At 36.5% G+C, this 18,625-nt stretch overlaps 3 protein-coding genes and 1 pseudogene across 6 annotated transcripts; 2 read left to right on the top strand and 2 right to left on the bottom strand.

Annotated features, from left to right (window-relative positions):
• Positions 1 to 3,196: 3,196 nt before the first annotated feature.
• Positions 3,197 to 7,264, bottom strand: LOC110262678 (uncharacterized). Its single transcript, XM_088487197.1, has 6 exons — positions 6,617 to 7,264; positions 6,280 to 6,574; positions 5,098 to 6,155; positions 4,136 to 5,029; positions 3,825 to 4,055; positions 3,197 to 3,754 (listed from the first exon to the last, which is right to left on the bottom strand). Exons 1-6 carry the CDS (start codon positions 7,124 to 7,126, stop codon positions 3,284 to 3,286), a joined length of 3,459 nt encoding a protein of 1,152 aa, XP_088343323.1. The 5' UTR covers positions 7,127 to 7,264; the 3' UTR covers positions 3,197 to 3,283.
• A 1,965-nt stretch (positions 7,265 to 9,229) lies between these two features.
• LOC107621168 (uncharacterized) lies at positions 9,230 to 10,736 on the top strand (annotated as a pseudogene).
• A 154-nt stretch (positions 10,737 to 10,890) lies between these two features.
• LOC148582080 (uncharacterized) lies at positions 10,891 to 12,337 on the top strand. The gene is made up of 3 exons (XM_088495193.1): positions 10,891 to 11,184; positions 11,260 to 12,018; positions 12,329 to 12,337. The coding sequence occupies exons 1-3, from the start codon at positions 10,906 to 10,908 to the stop codon at positions 12,335 to 12,337; spliced, it is 1,047 nt and encodes a 348-aa protein (XP_088351319.1). The 5' UTR covers positions 10,891 to 10,905.
• A 1,039-nt stretch (positions 12,338 to 13,376) lies between these two features.
• Positions 13,377 to 17,044, bottom strand: LOC107623882 (C5orf35). Of its 4 annotated transcripts, none has more exons than XM_088487206.1 (6): positions 16,949 to 17,044; positions 16,658 to 16,758; positions 16,488 to 16,545; positions 16,307 to 16,401; positions 15,018 to 15,289; positions 13,377 to 14,371 (listed from the first exon to the last, which is right to left on the bottom strand). In XM_088487206.1, exons 3-6 carry the CDS (start codon positions 16,515 to 16,517, stop codon positions 13,557 to 13,559), a joined length of 1,212 nt encoding a protein of 403 aa, XP_088343332.1. In that variant the 5' UTR covers positions 16,518 to 16,545; positions 16,658 to 16,758; positions 16,949 to 17,044; the 3' UTR covers positions 13,377 to 13,556. The 4 variants fall into 4 exon arrangements, with proteins under 4 accessions (XP_088343332.1, XP_088343327.1, XP_088343329.1 ...); XM_088487201.1 differs by having other exon boundaries at positions 16,488 to 16,572; positions 16,949 to 16,966; XM_088487203.1 differs by lacking the exon at positions 16,949 to 17,044 and having other exon boundaries at positions 16,658 to 16,840.
• Positions 17,045 to 18,625: the final 1,581 nt, after the last annotated feature.

Here is an 18,625-nt window from a genome sequence, read left to right as displayed (position 1 = left end):
GAAAAGCGGTGGCTCTTCTATCCACGATATACAACGGTAAGAAGAAGGAAGGGACAATCCCAAAAGAAAAAGAATATATGATGGCAAAAAATTAAGAAATCAGTAATAATGATCAATAATCAATTTTAATGAAAAGATTGAGTGCAAATTACTTTTTAATCAAAAATCTTAGTAGAAAAAGAGTACGTACTCCGTACTCAAGGAGAATGAGAGAAGGAGAGAGCGTGGGCGAGCAGTTGAGGGTGAAATACGGTGAGAAAGATGGTCATGCCATCGGAAGAAATAAGGGGAGAGTGTGGGTGTGTATCCGGTGTTAAGGAGGGTTCTTCTCAAGAGGGGTTAGAAAAGTCTCTTTTAGAGATAAAGTCATTGGTGCAGAAAAGTTTAAGCCTTTGCATTAATAGGGTCTTTATCTGGGGATGGTATCTGGTGCGGAATTTATAACTACAAACTTACTGGCAAGTACACCGGGTCGTACCAAGTAATACCTTATGTGAGTAAGGGTCGATCCCACGAGGATTGATGGATTAAGCAACAATAGTGTTTGATAGGATTAGTTAGACAAACAAAAAAAATAGTGTTTGGATGTTCAAAAGCATTAAACAATAAAAGAAGAATTTGAAGACAGACAGGTAAATAAGTGAGAATAAAATATGGAGAAATAGTTAAAGTTTTAGAGTTATCTATTCTTTTGGATTAACTTTTTTTATTCACTATTTTAATCATGTAAGATTTAATTCATGGCAAACTATTTGTGACTAGACCCTAATTCCTTAGACCTTCCTAGTCTCCTCTAAAATTCATTAACTGCCAATTCCTTGGTCAATTAATTCCAATTAGAGGGTGATGATCAAATTCCCTTCTCTGTTGGCTTCTTGTATTTTGTTGGTTCTTCTGTTCATTCATCCTCTTTTTCTCCTACTTCAATGGCTAGTTTAGGATAGTCATTTTAGTAGGTATATAGATGGTTATTTTAATTCTTATGTGGATGATTATTTTGATTGGATTGGTTTAGTTTTATATAATTAAAATATATTGGATATTAAATTCATTAGGTATACGGATGGTTATTTATCATTAAGTGGATTGTTATTTTTACCACCGGTGTCGGCGTGTGGCAAGCCAAGCAGCGACGGCAAAGTGAGATGATTATTGATGAAGGTGGGGATGACAGCCGATGACAGCCGGTTGAAAAAGAAGAGGATGTTGGAGTGAAATGTTTTGGTAAATTACGTATTGTTTGGATGATATGATTTTGGAAAGAAAGAAAATGGGGGAGAAGAAAAGGGATGAAAAATTTGATTTTCCTTCGTTTGGATCAATAAGGAAAATGAAGGGAAAATGAAAAAGTACCTATGGGACCCATTTTAAAGTTTCTTAACCTGTTCGGCCTTCTTCCTCAGCACTGCCACCATAGCTTCCCATCCGCGTCCACGTTGCTACAGCAGTTTTGTTATCGTTGTGACAGGTGAAGCACATCTTCAACCAGGCATCCTCAACAGAAAGGTGAGTTCTTTTTTCAGTTCTAGTAGTTTTTTTCAAAACGAAACGAAAAAAATCATTATAGCATATAGATTGTATTCGTCTTTTGTTTTTCAACTGAAATGTTCTGATTTTACATTTTATGGATGCCGTTTACAATTGTAATGGAAAAAGAACACATTCTTCGTTGTCTGTTCTTAAATGCTTCATTCGTTCTAACCCAAAAATCCAATTATATATGACCCAGTTCACGTTTGATCCTAGAAAGGACTAATTTTTAACTCATCTGGTATTTGAAATGGTTTGCCCTGATTTTCATATCATCGGATTTTTTCTCAAAGTTTATTATATTATGCCCTTTTTGAATAGGGTGGTCCAAATATGAAGAAAAGAATTCAGGCAAGTGACCATAAAATTTAGTTACATTATTAGAGTAAATTACCAATTATGCCCCCGAATTTGTAAAACGCTGACAAAAATAACCCTAATATTTGATAACGACAATAATACCCTTCAAAAATTTTAAAACGGTACAAATCTGACCACCCGTGAGGAGAACCCTTCTCCGTTGAACGGCGCTTGGTGATGTGGCAAACGGAAGTCCAACGTGGCCTCCCTATTAGGCTTCACTCCCTTTACTCCCTTATTTAGAAATCAGAATGAACATTTTCCCCAAATTGAGCATAAAGCAAAACCCTAACCATTGTCATGCATGCTGGAAGCTCAGTCATGTCCAGTTATAATCGAAGGGCACAGTATATGGAAAATAGTGGATCTGAAGGGCTCGAAGAACATGTGAGCAAGCCATATGATGGCACATGCTTCTGTCGTCTTCAGGTGGTGGCGTTGAAGTCGAAGACGAGGAAAAACCCAGGTAGATGGTTCTTCAGGTGTCCTCTGTGGAAGGTAAGTATGAATTTTGTGCTTCATTTGTTCCCCCCGTCGACAACTGAGCTTGATGAATGGTTATTGTGTTGGGCAGACGAAGAACAGTGGGTGCTGTTATTTTCAATGGATGGACGAAACGGGTGAGGAATCTGCTGGGGTGGAGGAATGCTGTAAGAATGGCACAGTAGGATGCAATGCATGTGGAGTATTGGAAGGGAGGTTTACCAGTGTTAAGAGTGAGACGACACAGAGAGATCGAAAGATGTTGATAGAGCAGATGAAGAGAGTTGAATTACTTCTGTGTTTCGTACTGGGTGGACTTGTACTGAGTTTGAGTTTGAGTTTGATGTGTTTGGTTAGATAGGACAACGAATGCATGCAGGACAGGGTTTATTGATGACTGTTATGTGTTATTGTTGCATACTATTTATGTTGACATTGCTGTGGTTATTTTGCTTACTTGTTAATGAATTGGACCTGTGACTAGAATTTTATTGCATCACCAAGAAAATCATGAATGGAGTGAAGTGCAACTAACCAAAAAGGCAACTCAGACATGTTAAATAAGTTCAAATAGACCTAAGAAATCAAAATTGGTAAAAGGACAAGATAAAAACCGAGACAACTGGTCTGCATAACATCAAGCATTAGCACAAACTGTTCCAACCAAAATACTCTATACATGCTAATCAGTCTTCATAGCTGATACCAAAATAAACAAAGAGTCCAACAAAGGGCAATAACCCATACTAAATATCAACATACATTCCCAAAAACTGGATAAAGTTATAACTAAATACCAAACATACTAAATATCAACATACAACCCAAAATACTTAAGTTGTCCAACAAAGGGGAACTACAGATCAAGTTATAACCCAAAAGATGAAGTAATTATATAGCAAAGTCTCCTTCAAGCTGACTGATTTGGCATAAACCTTGAGAACCTAGAGGTGGTTGCCTTAGATGCTCCATTCATGGTTTCATTTGACACAAGTGGAGTCATTGTGGAGGCTGGAACTCCTGAACCAGTAGCAGCATTTGCAGATGGTGCGACAGGCCTTATTTGTGGGGGCCTAAATGGTGGGTTGGGCCTTGGAGTGGCTTGTGGGCCTGGAGCTGTGGGCCTAACATGGTGTTGGGCTGCTGTAGCTGTAGCTGTGGGCCTGAGATTTGGTTGGGCTAAGGGGGTTCTCCTGATAGGCATCTTGACCCTGATTGTTTCCCTGCTAGTAGATGCTGCACCAGCCGCAGCAGTGTTGGAGGGAGTTTGAAGAGTTGTTGCAGCAGCCTTGGTAGATCTTGCTGCTCTCCTTGCAAGGTTAGATCTAGTAGCTCTCCTTCCTTCACGATGACTAGTTGAACCGGAGGTGTTCATGTTTGCCTACAGTAAATTAAATTTAAGTACTAGATCTGAAGTTAGTGTAAAGAGCAATTATTGAAGAATGTGCTACCTCTTCATCAGCTTCAGAGTGTGGATGGCCCTGTGTGAGCTCCTCTTCGACTGCATCCATGGTTTCCTCCCAATACATCTCCTGCTCTGAGTCTGACATGTCTTGTAAGCCCCTGGGTGGAACAACTCCTCCTGTTGCTGGCTGACCTGATTGAGGTGCTTCTTGTGCATCTGCATCTGCCCCAGCTGCAACATGATTCTTATCAGGGCAGGTCCTGGAATTGTGTCCCACCTACAAAAAACAACATCAGATCAACTTGAAGAGAACAGATAACAACAACAGTTGTGTACAAGAAATGAGTTTTTATTTACCTTTCTACAATATTTACAACTTGTTTTTCCATAGCTCCTCTTGAGTTTGTACTGGCTCCCACTCTGACTCTCTGATTCATGTCGTGCTCTCTTCTTGGTAGGCCTTCCTATTGGTCTCTTATAAGGTGGAGGGAGACACGGGAGGCCCTCTGCATCAGCCCAGTATTCTTGACTAGGGACAGTGTTGATGTGAAATTGATATGTTCTGTTGTACGCCTCCATGGTCAGCCAATGGTGGGCATACTCATCTGGACGTTGATTTTTTCTTTGAATTGCAGCAACTCCATGACAGCACGGCAGACCTGTGAGTTGCCACTTTCTACAAGTGCAAGTCCTGTCTTGAGTGTTGACCCGAACTGTTCGACCATGCCTTCTGACTTCAAAGACATTGTGGTCATCGTCTCCCACCCATTGAGCCTCCCAGTAATTTCCTTCCTTCTTTTCCTTCTCCAATCTGCTTATTTGGATAGGAGCCAGTTTTCTCGTGTAGGCCATGAGTGCATCTTTATGCGTTGCCATCGTCTTCATAAGGAAATATCTAATTTCCTCTAGCATGGTAATGATGCTCTTGCCTCTTAGCCCCACCATGGTTGCATTAAGTGACTCAGCATTGTTATTGGTTATGTTATCCACTTTAGGCCAAGTTGAGAATCTTGATCTTGACCAAGTTTCTTGCTCATACTTAGAAAGATATTCCCAGGCAGAAGTATTAATTTTCTTGATAGCATCCATACCTTCATTAAACTCCTGATCAGTCAATGCCCTTGCACATTGAAATAGCAACTGCTTGAGTTCTAAATCCTTCCAGCGCTTGTTGAAATTCCTCCACATATGCATAGTACAAAATATGTGATTAACCTCCGGCATAACTTCTTGTAGAGCAGGAATTAGGCCCTGTCAAGAACTAAGTTAGTCAGCATATAGTATTAAATAACTTAACACACAAGTTACAGACAAGATACCTTCTGTTTGTCAGACATAAAGTGCCAATCAAATTGCCTGTGATCCCCGATATCTTCCAACAAATACTCCAGGAATTCTTTCCAATTATTCTTTGTTTCTGCATCAACTACTCCATATGCAACTGGGAATAGATGATTGTTTGCATCTTGAGCCACGGCTGTCAGCAGCTGCCCCCCAAAATAACCCTTCAAAAATGCTCCATCAAGGCATAAAAAAGGCCTACATCCTTGCTTGAATCCTCGTTTGCAGGCATCTAGACATATGTAAAGACTTCTGAACTTAGGCAACCCTTCTTGTTGTGGGGTTGTGCTCATACGGCAGGTAGATCCTGGATTGGCCTTACGGAGCTCATTCAAGTAAGTCCTTAACTTCAAATATTGTTCCCTTTCTGTGCCCTCAATGACATCCTTAGCCTTCTCCATTGCCCTAAACATCATCCTCTCTCCGACACATATATCAAACTCAACCTTGAACATATCACGGGCCTCTCTATGAGACAAATTAGGACAGACTCTAATCTTGCTAATCAACTCCTCGGACACCCATTTACACGTCACTGACCTGCTTTTGTTACTCCTTGGACATGTATGCTCATCGACCAATGTTTTGATTTGGTAACTCGGGGGCTGGTTTCTCCTTGCACAGTAAACTTCCCATGGACAAGTTTCATTGTAACATATTACCCTGCACCTGTGTGGTTCAACCTTGAGAAAAAAGGCCTTTCTGCCCAGCTGAATACTGTACTTCCTGACTGCATCCTTAAACTGCTGCATCGTGCCAAACTCCATTCCTAATTCCAGTCTAATTTTACCAAATTTTGTATCTGGATTATACTGAGGGAATACCGGGTTTTCATCCTCAGAATCAGAACCAGGTGGGGTGTGCAGCTCTTCAGAATGATACTGATACTCAATGGGTTCTTCATCCTGGTCATGAGGGTTAGGAACAACCACCCTTGGAGCCTGATTCTCTTCCCTAGGTGGAAGAATCTTCTGTCCAGATGGACGGGGTCTTTGATGATACCTCCGGCCTTGAACCCCACAACCTGCATCGTCATCTAATTTTACAACATAAAGCATTCATATGATTAATTTTTTAATTAGCAAACATCTTATGACAGGTAAAACACAGTCCCAACAATATTCAATATTTCAACTAGGATCTACAATTCATGTACTTACCAGCATGTGCATCACTATTGTTTTGTGGTACAGGTTGAGCTCTACCAGATGGTTGGGGCCTCGCATGTTTCTTCCTGGGTTTTCTTCCCCTGCCTTGGGCTTCTTCAGGATTAGATTGACCCGCCTGGTCTTCAACATGTGTCTGATGGTTGTCTCCTATGTTGGGGGCCTCGTTTTCCATTGTTCCAGCCTGAGTTTCATTACAAACCTTTTCAGTAGCAGCCTCATCTGGCAACGCAGAATCATACCCCCCTTTGTTCAGCATTGTTTCGTCCTCTTCTTGCTCTTCTTCCTCCTGATGTGGGGGATCATCATCCTCTTCTTGCTCTTGTTCCACCTCTTGTGGGGGATCAGCTTGATGATTTGATTGATTTTCTGAAGGATCTCCCTCTACTTCTGTATTTTCATATCCTTCATCCTGTTCATTTTCTTCGGCTTCCTGCTGATGAATTTGCTGATCCACTAAATCAAGAGTCTCAACTTCTTCGTTACCAATAAGCTCAGCCTCATCAACATACTCTGGCTCCGCATCAACTGGATGCTCAAAATACAAGTGGACCCTGTTTTCATTCCTCAATGCAGCTTCACACAACTTAACCACATCGGCATCCCTCCTGAGCACCCGTAACCCGTTACCTAAATCCTTCCCGGGCTCCAACCAATAAACTTCAGTATACCTAGTATACCCTAAATCTAGAAACAAGCCTTCCACAAGGAATAGGTTGCATGTATCAACGTGCACCCTGTCGATGATACTCACTGTACCACCATTATACTTCAGCACACCATCCGCATCTTTCTCTAACCAACCCCGATGGTGATAAACAAATGTGATATGTGTAGCCATCTGACAAAAGTCATCACAAAAGTTATAATGAGCTAACACAACACATCAAACTACCATCATCATACCTCCATATTCAAACCCCAACTGGCTGATAATAACAACAACAAAAACATAAAATGCTTACCAAAATTTTCGTTCTTCCACAACGATTTCTTCACTCCGAATCAACGCCAAACGTGTCACTGCATATGACGTTATGAAATCCAAGAGACGGATATAAAGCGACAGCAGACGAACACAGACAGAGACCACCACCAAGAAACTCTTCAGTTTCGCGCGTCCAACTTCGTCTTAGTTACATATGGTCTTTCACTAAAGGGTTAATCTAGTAATTTCATTTGAATTGTCCAATTAGGGTTTCAAAAATTAGGGATTTAGGAACAAAACGGATAGTGAAGCCTAATAGGGAGGCCACGTTGGACTTCCGTTTGCCACATCACCAAGCGCCGTTCAACGGAGAAGGGTTCTCCTCACGGGTGGTCAGATTTATACCGTTTTAAAATTTATGGAGGGTATTATTGTCGTTATCAAATATTAGGGTTATTTTTGTCAGCGTTTTACAAATTCGGGGGCATAATTGGTAATTTATTGAAATTATGAAAAGTGTGTGTGAGAAACAAGTAGAAAATGCCAAAAACTTGACCTCTTAAGTCTTGATCAATGTACAACAATACATTAGATAATCAGGGACTTGTACTTAGGAAAATTTATTGAAAAATGAAAAAAAAAATTATACATTGTGATTTGTGAAAACAACATATTAGAAAATAGAGAGTATAAAAAAAGATTAAGCTCCTAATGCATATAATGTAATTCTAAATCAATCTAGTAATTAAACTTGGAGCTTCGACCGATCAAATCATTCAATTAATTTGAGCATGCATTTTAAACACAATTCTTTGTAGGTTAGCAGGAAGCAATTTTTTGAAGACACAAGCCAGCTTTTCTTTCTCTTTTTTACTTTCTTTTCATGTAAATATCATCAACAATAGCTATGAGCTATATCATTCATAAAGGGAGAGATTTCCCAACCTCTTCTTTAGTTCATGCATCATTTGCTTAGTTTACTAGGTACTTGCTTTGTAGATGATTCTTTTTGTATAATTAAAAGAAATTGAAAAAACTCCCATTGTATATCTTTAGAAAATTAACATGAATCGAAATTAAATTAGTTTAATCAAAGATTGGTGGTGGGTAAACCACGACAATTACAATTATTTTAGATCGTAGATATTAAATTGGAGATATCATAAAAACTAACTCTTTATAATTTGTCTATTTGTTATATATGCCATAAGAAGAATCTCTATCTTAATAATTCAAATAACTTTAGGACATAAGAACATATATTATGTTTAATATAGAGAAAGCAGTTACAAAGTTTATAGAAAATGTACACATGCTTCTCAGTTATCACAATATTTTTATATATTTGATTTCTTAATTTTTTTTAATTTTTTTCTCTTTATTTTAATCGATTTGATTTGTTTATTATATGCTTAAACTACAACCAATGGTTAGGTGAATTGAAGCAATGTTATGGGTATAGTTTATTCAAAAGTCCATCACTTATTAAGTAGATCCACTTGGTTAGATTTTATCTATAGGTGTTGTGATGCATATACCTAATTATTACAATCATTAATGGGACAACTTATTCTTTTTCTTTTTTGTTTATTTCTTTTAGTATAAAAATGAATAAACAGACATAAAGCATGGGACATAGATACAGTTATTACTATGGAATAATTTTCTTTTGAGGTCTCATCCAATTTTTACTCACAACTTATGTTTTTATGTTTTTCTCATTGGATTTTGGTGTTAAACCAATGTATTTATTAATATATCATGCCATTTACAGTTTGTTTTTATTGTTTATGGCAGCCAGTTTTGGAATCAAGTTTGACATTTAGGAGCTGGAAATAAGTGTTTCATACCAAGGTATTTTCGTGTTTACAACATGACACCATAGTGTTATATAAAATTTTATTTTCATTTATTTTTTATATTTCGACAAATGAATTGTTAAAATGTAATAACATATGTGACTTTCTAGTTACTTTCTTTATTGATATGTCCACCCTAAACCTTATATTTTCATAGATGGATAACGAAAATATTGAAGATGCGAATCTCGAAGATAGAACAAACGTCATATATGATTCGGAATTTCAAGTAGGTCAAATCACTTCTACTGACCTATATCATCCTGAGCCAATACAAATACTAACTCGTGTCAGGGAGGAGTTAGAAAATAGACAACATATCTGTGTCACATCTCTTTCTTGTGTTGCAGTGCATCAGTTATATCTTTTGGAATTAATATCACAACATAGAACTAGGCAAATTAATGACGACAAGTTGGAAAGAGAACTTAGGCGTACTCAATTAATGACACAGTTATTGGAGTCTGAAAAATGCCGATATGTCATACGTATGGGCCCTGAAGCATTTAGGCAATTGTGTCAGAAATTAAGAGGAACTGGTAGAGTAAAGGATTCAACTCGTTCTACGGTTGAAGAGCAAGTCGCTAAATTCCTACATATTATAGGGCATAATGTGAAAACTAGAACCATGTCTTTCTTCTTCCACCGGTCAGAAAAGACAATTAGTCGTCACTTTCACAATGTCCTACATGCTATTCTATCGTTAGAGGGAGACTTCTTCAGGCAACCATCTGGTGAGGAAGTTCCTTACGAAATACTTAATAATAGTCGATTCTATCCGTTTTTTAAGGTACTAATTCTTTTGATTTACTTAGTGACATTTATATAATTGTCAATGAAATAATTATAATACTGTTATGTTAATAAGTCAATATACTTTCCAAAAAAAGGATTGCATTGGAGCCATAGATGGAATTCATAGTCGTGTGAAGGTACCAAGGGTGGACGCCCCTCGTTTTCGCGGACGAAAAGATCACCCAACACAAAATGTTTTAGCGGCCTGTGGTTTTGATATGAAATTCACTTATGTGTTGTCCGGTTGGGAAGGAACTGCCTCTGACTCAAGAATATTGAAAGATGCTTTAAATAGGAATATCCACTTCGAATTCCCGAAGGTCTGTGCTAATATAATTTGCGAAATCAGCTACATAAAGTTAAATTTATAGCCATAGTGTGTTATACTTTAATTTTTGTATGCAACTGTTGTAGGAAAATTTTATCTAGGCGATGCTGAATTCATGCTGAAGCCTGGGATACTTACACCATATAGAGGTGTTCGGTATCACCTGAAAGAGTATTCAGTACGTGAGCCACAAAATCCTAAAGAACTATTCAACCACTGGCATTCTTCATTAAGAAATGTCATTGAAAGATGTTTTGGAGTTCTAAAGAAAAGATTCCCAATTATAGCTGGCGACACTGAACCATATTATTCATTTGAAACTATGAAAGATATTTTTTTGGCATGTTGTATACTGCATAACTTTTTGATGGGTGTTGATGTTGATCAATCTATAATTGATGAGGTTGACAGAGAATTGCTACAAGAACGCAATATAGATAGATCACAACCAAATCAACAACGTGATGAGGAATATAGGCATGCAGCATTATTACGAGATAACATTGCGGCTGAAATGTGGAATGTGTATCAAACATTATGAGTGATTATACCTCTGATATATTTGAATATGTATATATATGTGTAGTTTATTGTCAAAGTTGTTTGATTGGATTTTTTAAGAAAATGTTACAGGTTAAATAATGCCAAATAAAGAAAATAAAACAGAAGCAACTCAACCTTCTAAAGACAACTTAAGATGGTCTGAGGAGATGGATGAAGCTCTGTTGAATGCGTTAGCAAAAGAAGCATTGAAAAGTAATAGACACGATGGCTCGTGGACAACTGAAGCATATGCCAATGTTGTGAAGACTTTGAGTATAGCTATAGGCCCGCACATAACAAAGAACCACATCAAGAATAGAATGAAGACACTGAAAGATCATTTTGCTGAAGCGTATGACTTATTTCATCACTTAAGTGGATTTGCATGGAATCCTGTAACTAGAAAGTTTGAAGCTGAAGAAGAAGTGTGGCAAGACTTTATCAAGGTATCTAATACTTTTTTATTACTTATACCGATGATGAAGTGAGTCACAAAATAATTTTAACATTACTTTATGTAGAAAAAACCACAAGCAGAAAAATGGAGAAAAATGCAAATTAAGCATTATGATATTATGAAGGAGTTGTTCGGAGCTGATAGAGCTACTGGTAAAGGGGCTGCTACTTCACGAGAAAGGATTCAACAACTTGATAGAGATCCCATTGACTTGAATGACTCTTTTGAAAATATTGAATTTTCTGACATAGATGTGAATACGGGACATGATATCCCAACATTTTTTGCTAGTTTAGATTCACCAAGTGCTCCTCATGGTCAGCCAAATCAATTAGGAGGGAATTCAACTTCAAGAGGTACAAAGCGTAAGTCTCCTATGAATGATTTTTTGGAGGCACAGTATGAGAAAGTTGCTTTGGAAATTACTACCATGGCCGATGCTGTAAAAGAGGGTAGTTATCTGTCTAGCAAGCTACATGACGTGGCTCAGAGGCCGGTTGAATCAGCTGAGAGACAAGCTTTTGTGGCTGAGAGGCAAGTTTTGATCGCTGAAAAACAAGTCTCATTAATTGAAAGACAAGTCGCGATTGCTGAAAAAGGATTAGCTATTATGCAACAAAGTAGGACTCGCCTTTACAGTGAATCAGATGTATGGGATATGTTGACTGAATTGGGTCTAGTAGGTTCATTTCGGATGCAATGTTATCAGTTTTTATGTGAAAATGAGCAAAAAAAGCGCCAAATTTTTGGGATCCCACCTGAAATGCGATTGGATGCACTTTTTCATTTCATGACTGCTGCTGGTGTTCGCTTAGGAGATATGGTACTTCCAGAAAACATTCACCATTACAGGTATAATTTTTATATGCGTTTAATCTCTGGTTAATTTGAGGTTATTGCTTTTAACAATTGATTATGTGTTTCTTATTGTCGTAAAGTATGACTATATCTTGATATATTTGAACAAGAGATCATTTTCTGTTTTATTTATATTAACACATGGTTGGAAATCACTTTTTGCTGATACGTTGAGATTGATTGGTTGATTGAATAGAAAGATATTGATAAAATAGATTATCATAATCAATTCTGATCTTTGTGTTAATTAGTCTTTGTTGTATATGCTCGTGCAGGAATCCTAATACTTGAAAATGTTTGGGACCAATGAGTACACAGGACAACTAGAAATTCATCATGTGTTAATATCTTTAACTCGGAAAAACTTTATTTTTTTGAAGTAGATAGGTACAGATGACTCAAGCTATGTACAATTGATTTTTTGGACGTAGGCCTATGCTGATTACTCTGACCATGAAGAATGACCCTTTTGGAAAGTGTTGTGTGGTGATAAAATGGTACTATTTTGGAGTCCTAGTCGTTGTTACGTTTTTTACGTTTTGTTATATGTTTATAAAAATTGTATATGGTTTTTTGTCACACGTAGTAAGAAAGAAATGCTAGTTACTGTTGATAATATTTTATTTTGTGAATACAATTTAGTGAAACTTTTTCTTAAATATGATTAAGGAGATTAATGATGTAGAGTATGAGTAGTTTTTATGATTCTTTTAGGAAATTATTTATTTATATGTATTTAAAAAGAATGATATATATTTTTATTTACGACATTAAAAGACAACAGAAAAGGATAAATTCAAAAAAATATTATTGTTCATAAAGATAACACTAAAATTCTTAAATGTAATTGGGATCACTTTTTTTTATTTTAGAAATAATTTAAATACGTCGGTATATTGTAATTCATATATAATATAAAGAAGGGTATTAATGTAATTTCACTTGTTCATGATTTTCTCTCTTCTTACTTTTCCTTTCATCCAAACAAAGGAAAAATTTCCTCCTACATTCTTTCCATCAATTTTCTCTTCATCCAAACAACATAAAAAAAATATTAACTTTTTCTTTCATTTTCTTTCCTTCTATTTTCTTTCCTCCCATTTTCTTTCCTCTCATTTTCCATCTTCCATCCAAACAAAGTGTTAGGGTTTGGGATAGTTATTTTTTTAGAATAACTAAGTAAATTTTTTTATTTAGGTAATTTGTAGAGTATTTTATTTTTTACATGTATTGGACTAAATCTACGGCCCATTGTTCGTATTGTTTAGATTCCCCTTTGTCTCCCTAGCGGAGTTGTTATTTAAAGGTTGCTGAATATCGGAATTTTGGTACATCACAACTTGTATTTTGACCATTAAAAATGGGCCATAATCAATCTCACAAAATTTCATCATCCCTAGCTTCATCTTTCACAAAAATTACTAAATCTGAATCAAATTCGGCGTCTGATGGAAAAAAAAAAAAAAAGGAAAAGAGAAAGAACTACCGGATTGTGTAGTGATTTTAGCTCCATCTTCTCCTGTCCTCTTCTTCATCTACTGGAGCATACCATTGTGGTCTCCCTTTGGTGTTGCTGAGCCTGTAGTTGAGGAGGACTTCCTCATCTTCAAGAGCTCTAGTAGCTACCAAAACAAGAGTTTTCAGTGTCGCAGCATTTGTTGATGATGCACTTTTTCTAGACACCCCAGATTTGAACCAAAAGCTGCCAAATCTCCTCATGTTCACTTCACCGTTTCCAAACATAACATTTGGGATGTAAACTCTCATGTTGTCTTCGGTTAATGGGAAGTCATAAGGGCAAATCATGACATTTGGTTGCACCCCTTTTGGAGGGTGATTTGCAAAATGAGCTAATGCTAAAGGGTTTCTACGCTCAAGTATTTCATTCTTGGATCCAAGTTTGTTGCCTTCTAAAGGCTTACTAAGAAGTTTCCAGAACTTCTCTGAGCCTTTCTCGGCTCCTTTCACATTGGGTTTGATTTCGCCCATTATTCTACCATTCCATGGTTCTCGCACTTCACCTCCAGAGCCCCAAGGTTGGGCATTGATGACATTCCCATCGTATCTAGTAATCAAATAGGGATTCTGTGCATCAACCTTGGGGTATCCGGGAATATACCGATAGAAAGCTGGAGAATAGACCACCCCAGGATAGAAGGCAATTACAGCACCAACATCTGCTGCGCCATCTAAGAATAGACCCTGGCCAGCATCCTTGTGGGGTATTTGAGAAGATTTAACATCAAGTGTGAAGCCAAGTTGATTTTTTAATTTCTGAGAAACTTCTGCTTGGCTTAATGGCCTTGTCTGAGGGACGTCTGCACAGAAGTTACATCAATGAGTTATTATAGTAAACAGATAAACCAGGGAAGTTTTCCAATAATGTCAAATTATAAGAAAATAAAAGTAAGCTGTTACCAGAATAAGATATTTTCTATACAACCTTGTCAATGTATATGAAGAGGGGAAAGAGTTTGTAGCAAGTGAAAGATGTTGTGCTCATAACAAACAGACATGTCAACTTGATAGTGTGGGAATTTCTTAATTCAAAGGCATAGAACCTCGATAATAATGGCATCTGTTCATTTATAAAGGAGAAAATAGTAATGACCACAGGCTAGTATCATATCCATGACCTTATGATCCTAGAGCCTTCATAGTATTTCAGCCACATGAACAGGGAACTTAATTGGTTATATCATGATTGCATAGTTTTAGTAAAATATGAAAATATGAATCACAACACGGGCACGGAAATTTGATTAGAGAAAAGTTTTCATATTCCAGTTTTGAACAGGCGCTATTGTACTTGGCTTATAACTGCTAAGGCTCCTTTCACTCAAATTAAGTATAATATAACCTCAACTGAATGAATTGACACTACTTATTAATGATGAGAAATTTCAATAGAAGATGAAAAGATTGCAAAATTTAAATAAAAAAGAAGAGGCGAAAAAAACTGACCGGGATTGATAGGTGTATTGCTCCTACCCACAGCAAAACTAAGCCCACTTCGATGAGGCAAAGTGTTCGTTTGCCGAGATAATTCAGAGAAATCATTCACCATCTTTTTGTCTGGCAGAAGAATTTCATCCATGAAGGTGCAAAATGCTTTGATTTGTGAATGAACATTTTCTTGAACTTGCATCTGTTGATCAGCAAAAGAGGCTTTATTGGCCATTTCAATAATTTCTTCGACATTTGCTTCATCTGCACTCTTCCCCAACTGATTGTAGCTGGATAGTTAAGTCTTTGCATGAGAAGAGTATATCAAGATGTTGAAAAAGAAAAGCATCAAATACACAACAAAATTGAAATCATTGGAACCAGCATAATGCAATCCCATGTTGGCATATAAACGATACTCATCCATTTATGTAATCATAACATTAAGGAACCAACATCTCATATCTCATGCTAGCTTAATCCTTGAGCAATCTTTTTCCCCCCAACTTTTCTTGCTTTGGAGGACTCAGGACTCTCCTCTCCAGTTCTGATCCCATCCTTTTCACTTCGACTAAAAACATTGTGTGTTTTTTTGAATTAAGGAAAGAAAAGAAAAATTGGGCTTTGCAAAATTCAAATAAAAAAAATACAATTCAAATATGCTGCATGATAGTTGTTCGAGTCGGGGATGTCCTAATCAAAGCAAAACCTGAACTATAGATACAGCAAGGCAGATATATTGATTATTAGGACTTAGGAGACATTCATTTATCAACAACAGACAACCCACTCTCCTAAGAGCATATCTGAGATTATTAGGAGGTACAGAACAGAATCCTGCCTAAGAAGCTATGGTGGATTTCCATGGTCCAATGAAAAATATATAAAAAGTAACAGCTTCTGCTAGATCAAGGACTAAGATATGAACAATTTAGCCACTAAATATAAAAAGGGTAACAAAACAAAAATATAAAAGTTTAATATTTAAGGTAGTATTTGCCACTTCTGAACATCAGTAATAGCTTATAAGCAAAACATAGTGGATGAATGGAAGAGATTCAGGGATGCAAAAATATTGATTCAGGGATGAAATAAACTATAAACAGCAATGTGTAAAGAGGATGAATGGAAGAGAGAGAGAGAGAAAAAGAAGAATGCAACGGAACTCTGCATTAGCTAACAAAGCAAGCTGATGAAGAAGATACGGAAAGGAATAAAATTTGAAGGAGCAGCAAGAGAGAAAGAGCATAAATTTACTCTCATTATTTTATCAATAATAAAAGCATAGAAGACATAAAAGCACTGACCTGGAATAAAGGAACAAGCGGTTAATGTCAGCTTGAAATTGTAGTTGTCTTGGATCCTTAGAAAAAGAAGGGCGTTTTGCAAGGATTTTGGCGCCCTAAAACAAATCCAGAGCAATAGAAGAGTGGGATTTCCATGATATATAGTGAACTAGTTTAGTTGTGTCATAAGATAACCATATACCTCGGTGAATTTCTTGAAAAAAAGAGCCATTGGTAACTGGTGTTCACAAATAAATGTGCTTTAGTAGCCCAATTATCGCATTGAACTGCAAAACACAAGAAGCATAGTTGCAAGAGTAAACCCCGATGAACCCTGGAGTAGAAAAACTAGAAACACAGAATTAGCATTACCATCGGATCAGAGCACGGAAAGGACGGCGGCGGCGCTGTGGGTGCGGGCAGAGAGTCCCGAGTCCGTGATGGTGCCTATGTCACTGTAGCTGTAGCGATCTCTACAGAAGAAGAAAGTACAAATCTCAGATAAATGGATTATTTTCGGGTCGGGTCCGGTAAGTATGCCACCTTGGTTTTTTTTTTTTACTTTTTGCCAAATGCCATGGATTTCCAAGGCTCTTTTTTTTTTTTCTACTTAAATGAAAAAGAAATTGTAAGAAAGAGAAGAATTATGCATATAAACATTACGATTTATTTTCCATCCCCAATCCTGAGAAGAATTATGGATTTCCTCAATGTTTGTTTTGACAAATCTATGAGCTTCTCGAATCCCAAAATTAAGGTGCCAGAAATTAAATTAAGAAATATGGTTTTTTATTAATTTAAATTTTGGAACAAAATAATTAGGGGTGAGCACGGGTCGGTTTGGTTCGGGTTCAAAGTGAAATTAGAACTAAACTGATCAAAATATAATTGGTTCGAATTTGTATTTTTTTGTATATGTACTCGAACCAAACTAAACCGATTAAGAATGGATTGGTTCGGTTCGGGTAATTGGATACCCGATGACTTTAAAATTCATAAAAAAAAAACTAAATTTTTATCTTAAAAATTCAACAAGTACAATAAACATGTAACATTAATATAAATAATCTAAACATGTTAAACACCAAATACATTAAAAATTAAACTCATTAAAATTCAAACATATTAATAGTAAATAATCTCACTAAAAATCATATATATTTTTATTTTTTTATTTAATTAATATATGATCGGGTTCACGAATTGGTTCGGATTCTGCACCTCCAGAATCGATACCCGAACTAATCACTAACAAAAGGCCATTAATTTGATTCAGGTTTAACTTGATTATCCCTTTTAAAACCAATTTAATTAGTTCGGTTAGGACAGATATTTGGTACCGGCTATCCTTGCTTACCTCTAAAAATAATTTTATGATATTGATGCGGAAATTGTTGGTGCTTAGGCTACAAGCCACAACCACTTTCCAAAAGGTGTCACCCTCCCCCATTAAAACAAATTCGTTCTATTTGACTCTCAACCGCCGTTACGCTACTTTCACTTCTTCAAGGACTTGGTTTCCGAGATTAACAATGTGAAAAATATACTTGATCACAGATTTAAAATCAAAGATTTAGGAGACTTGAAATACTTTCTAGGCATGGAAGTTACTAGATCAAGCAAAAGAAATACATCAAAGACATGCTTCAAGATCACGGACTCACCTAATTAATGCAAGCCAAGCTCCACTCCAATGGAGTATACTACAAAGCTGTGCAAGGACAGTGGAGATGCTCTCGATGACTCACAAGACCAGATATTTGTTTAGCTGTTGGAAAACTAAACTAGTATATATCTTCATCATTCGAGCACAGCACACATGACTGCAGCTCTGCGTATTCGGTTTCTTCTGGCTTCTTCATCAGAATCCTCAAGTTGCAGAGATATGCAGGGTGGTGAGTGAGAGAGAGGAGGGAATACCGGAAGAACGGAAGAAGATTCTTTTAGGTTTAAGCCTCGAGATTAAGAAGATGCATTATTTGCATGCTTCCCTTTCATCACAAACAGGTAACTAAATTAACTACTATTATATTCCATTTAACTACTCTCATTCGCTATATACTTCCATTAATTTGATTCTTAATTTATTAACACAGTACTGGTTAATTAGCATATAATATATAATTCATACTATCTCATATATTTACATTACTCTTTCTTTCTTATTTATCTGTATCTATTTATTTTTATCCAATAATAATAATATTTTTTATTATTTAATAATATTTTTTTAAAAAAATTATTAAAATATAAAAAAATATAATTGTTAATTTTAACAACATTTATATAATCACGCTAGTCAATATAAGCACAGTTTACCTCACTATCTGCACTGTTTCC

This window comes from Arachis ipaensis, chromosome B10, assembly GCF_059453495.1.
Source record: "Arachis ipaensis isolate K30076 ecotype BB chromosome B10, ASM5945349v1, whole genome shotgun sequence".
In the NCBI taxonomy this organism is placed as follows: Eukaryota; Viridiplantae; Streptophyta; class Magnoliopsida; order Fabales; family Fabaceae; genus Arachis; species Arachis ipaensis.
Note: the sequence above shows the minus strand (reverse complement) of the source record. Positions and strands in the feature narration are given on the sequence as shown.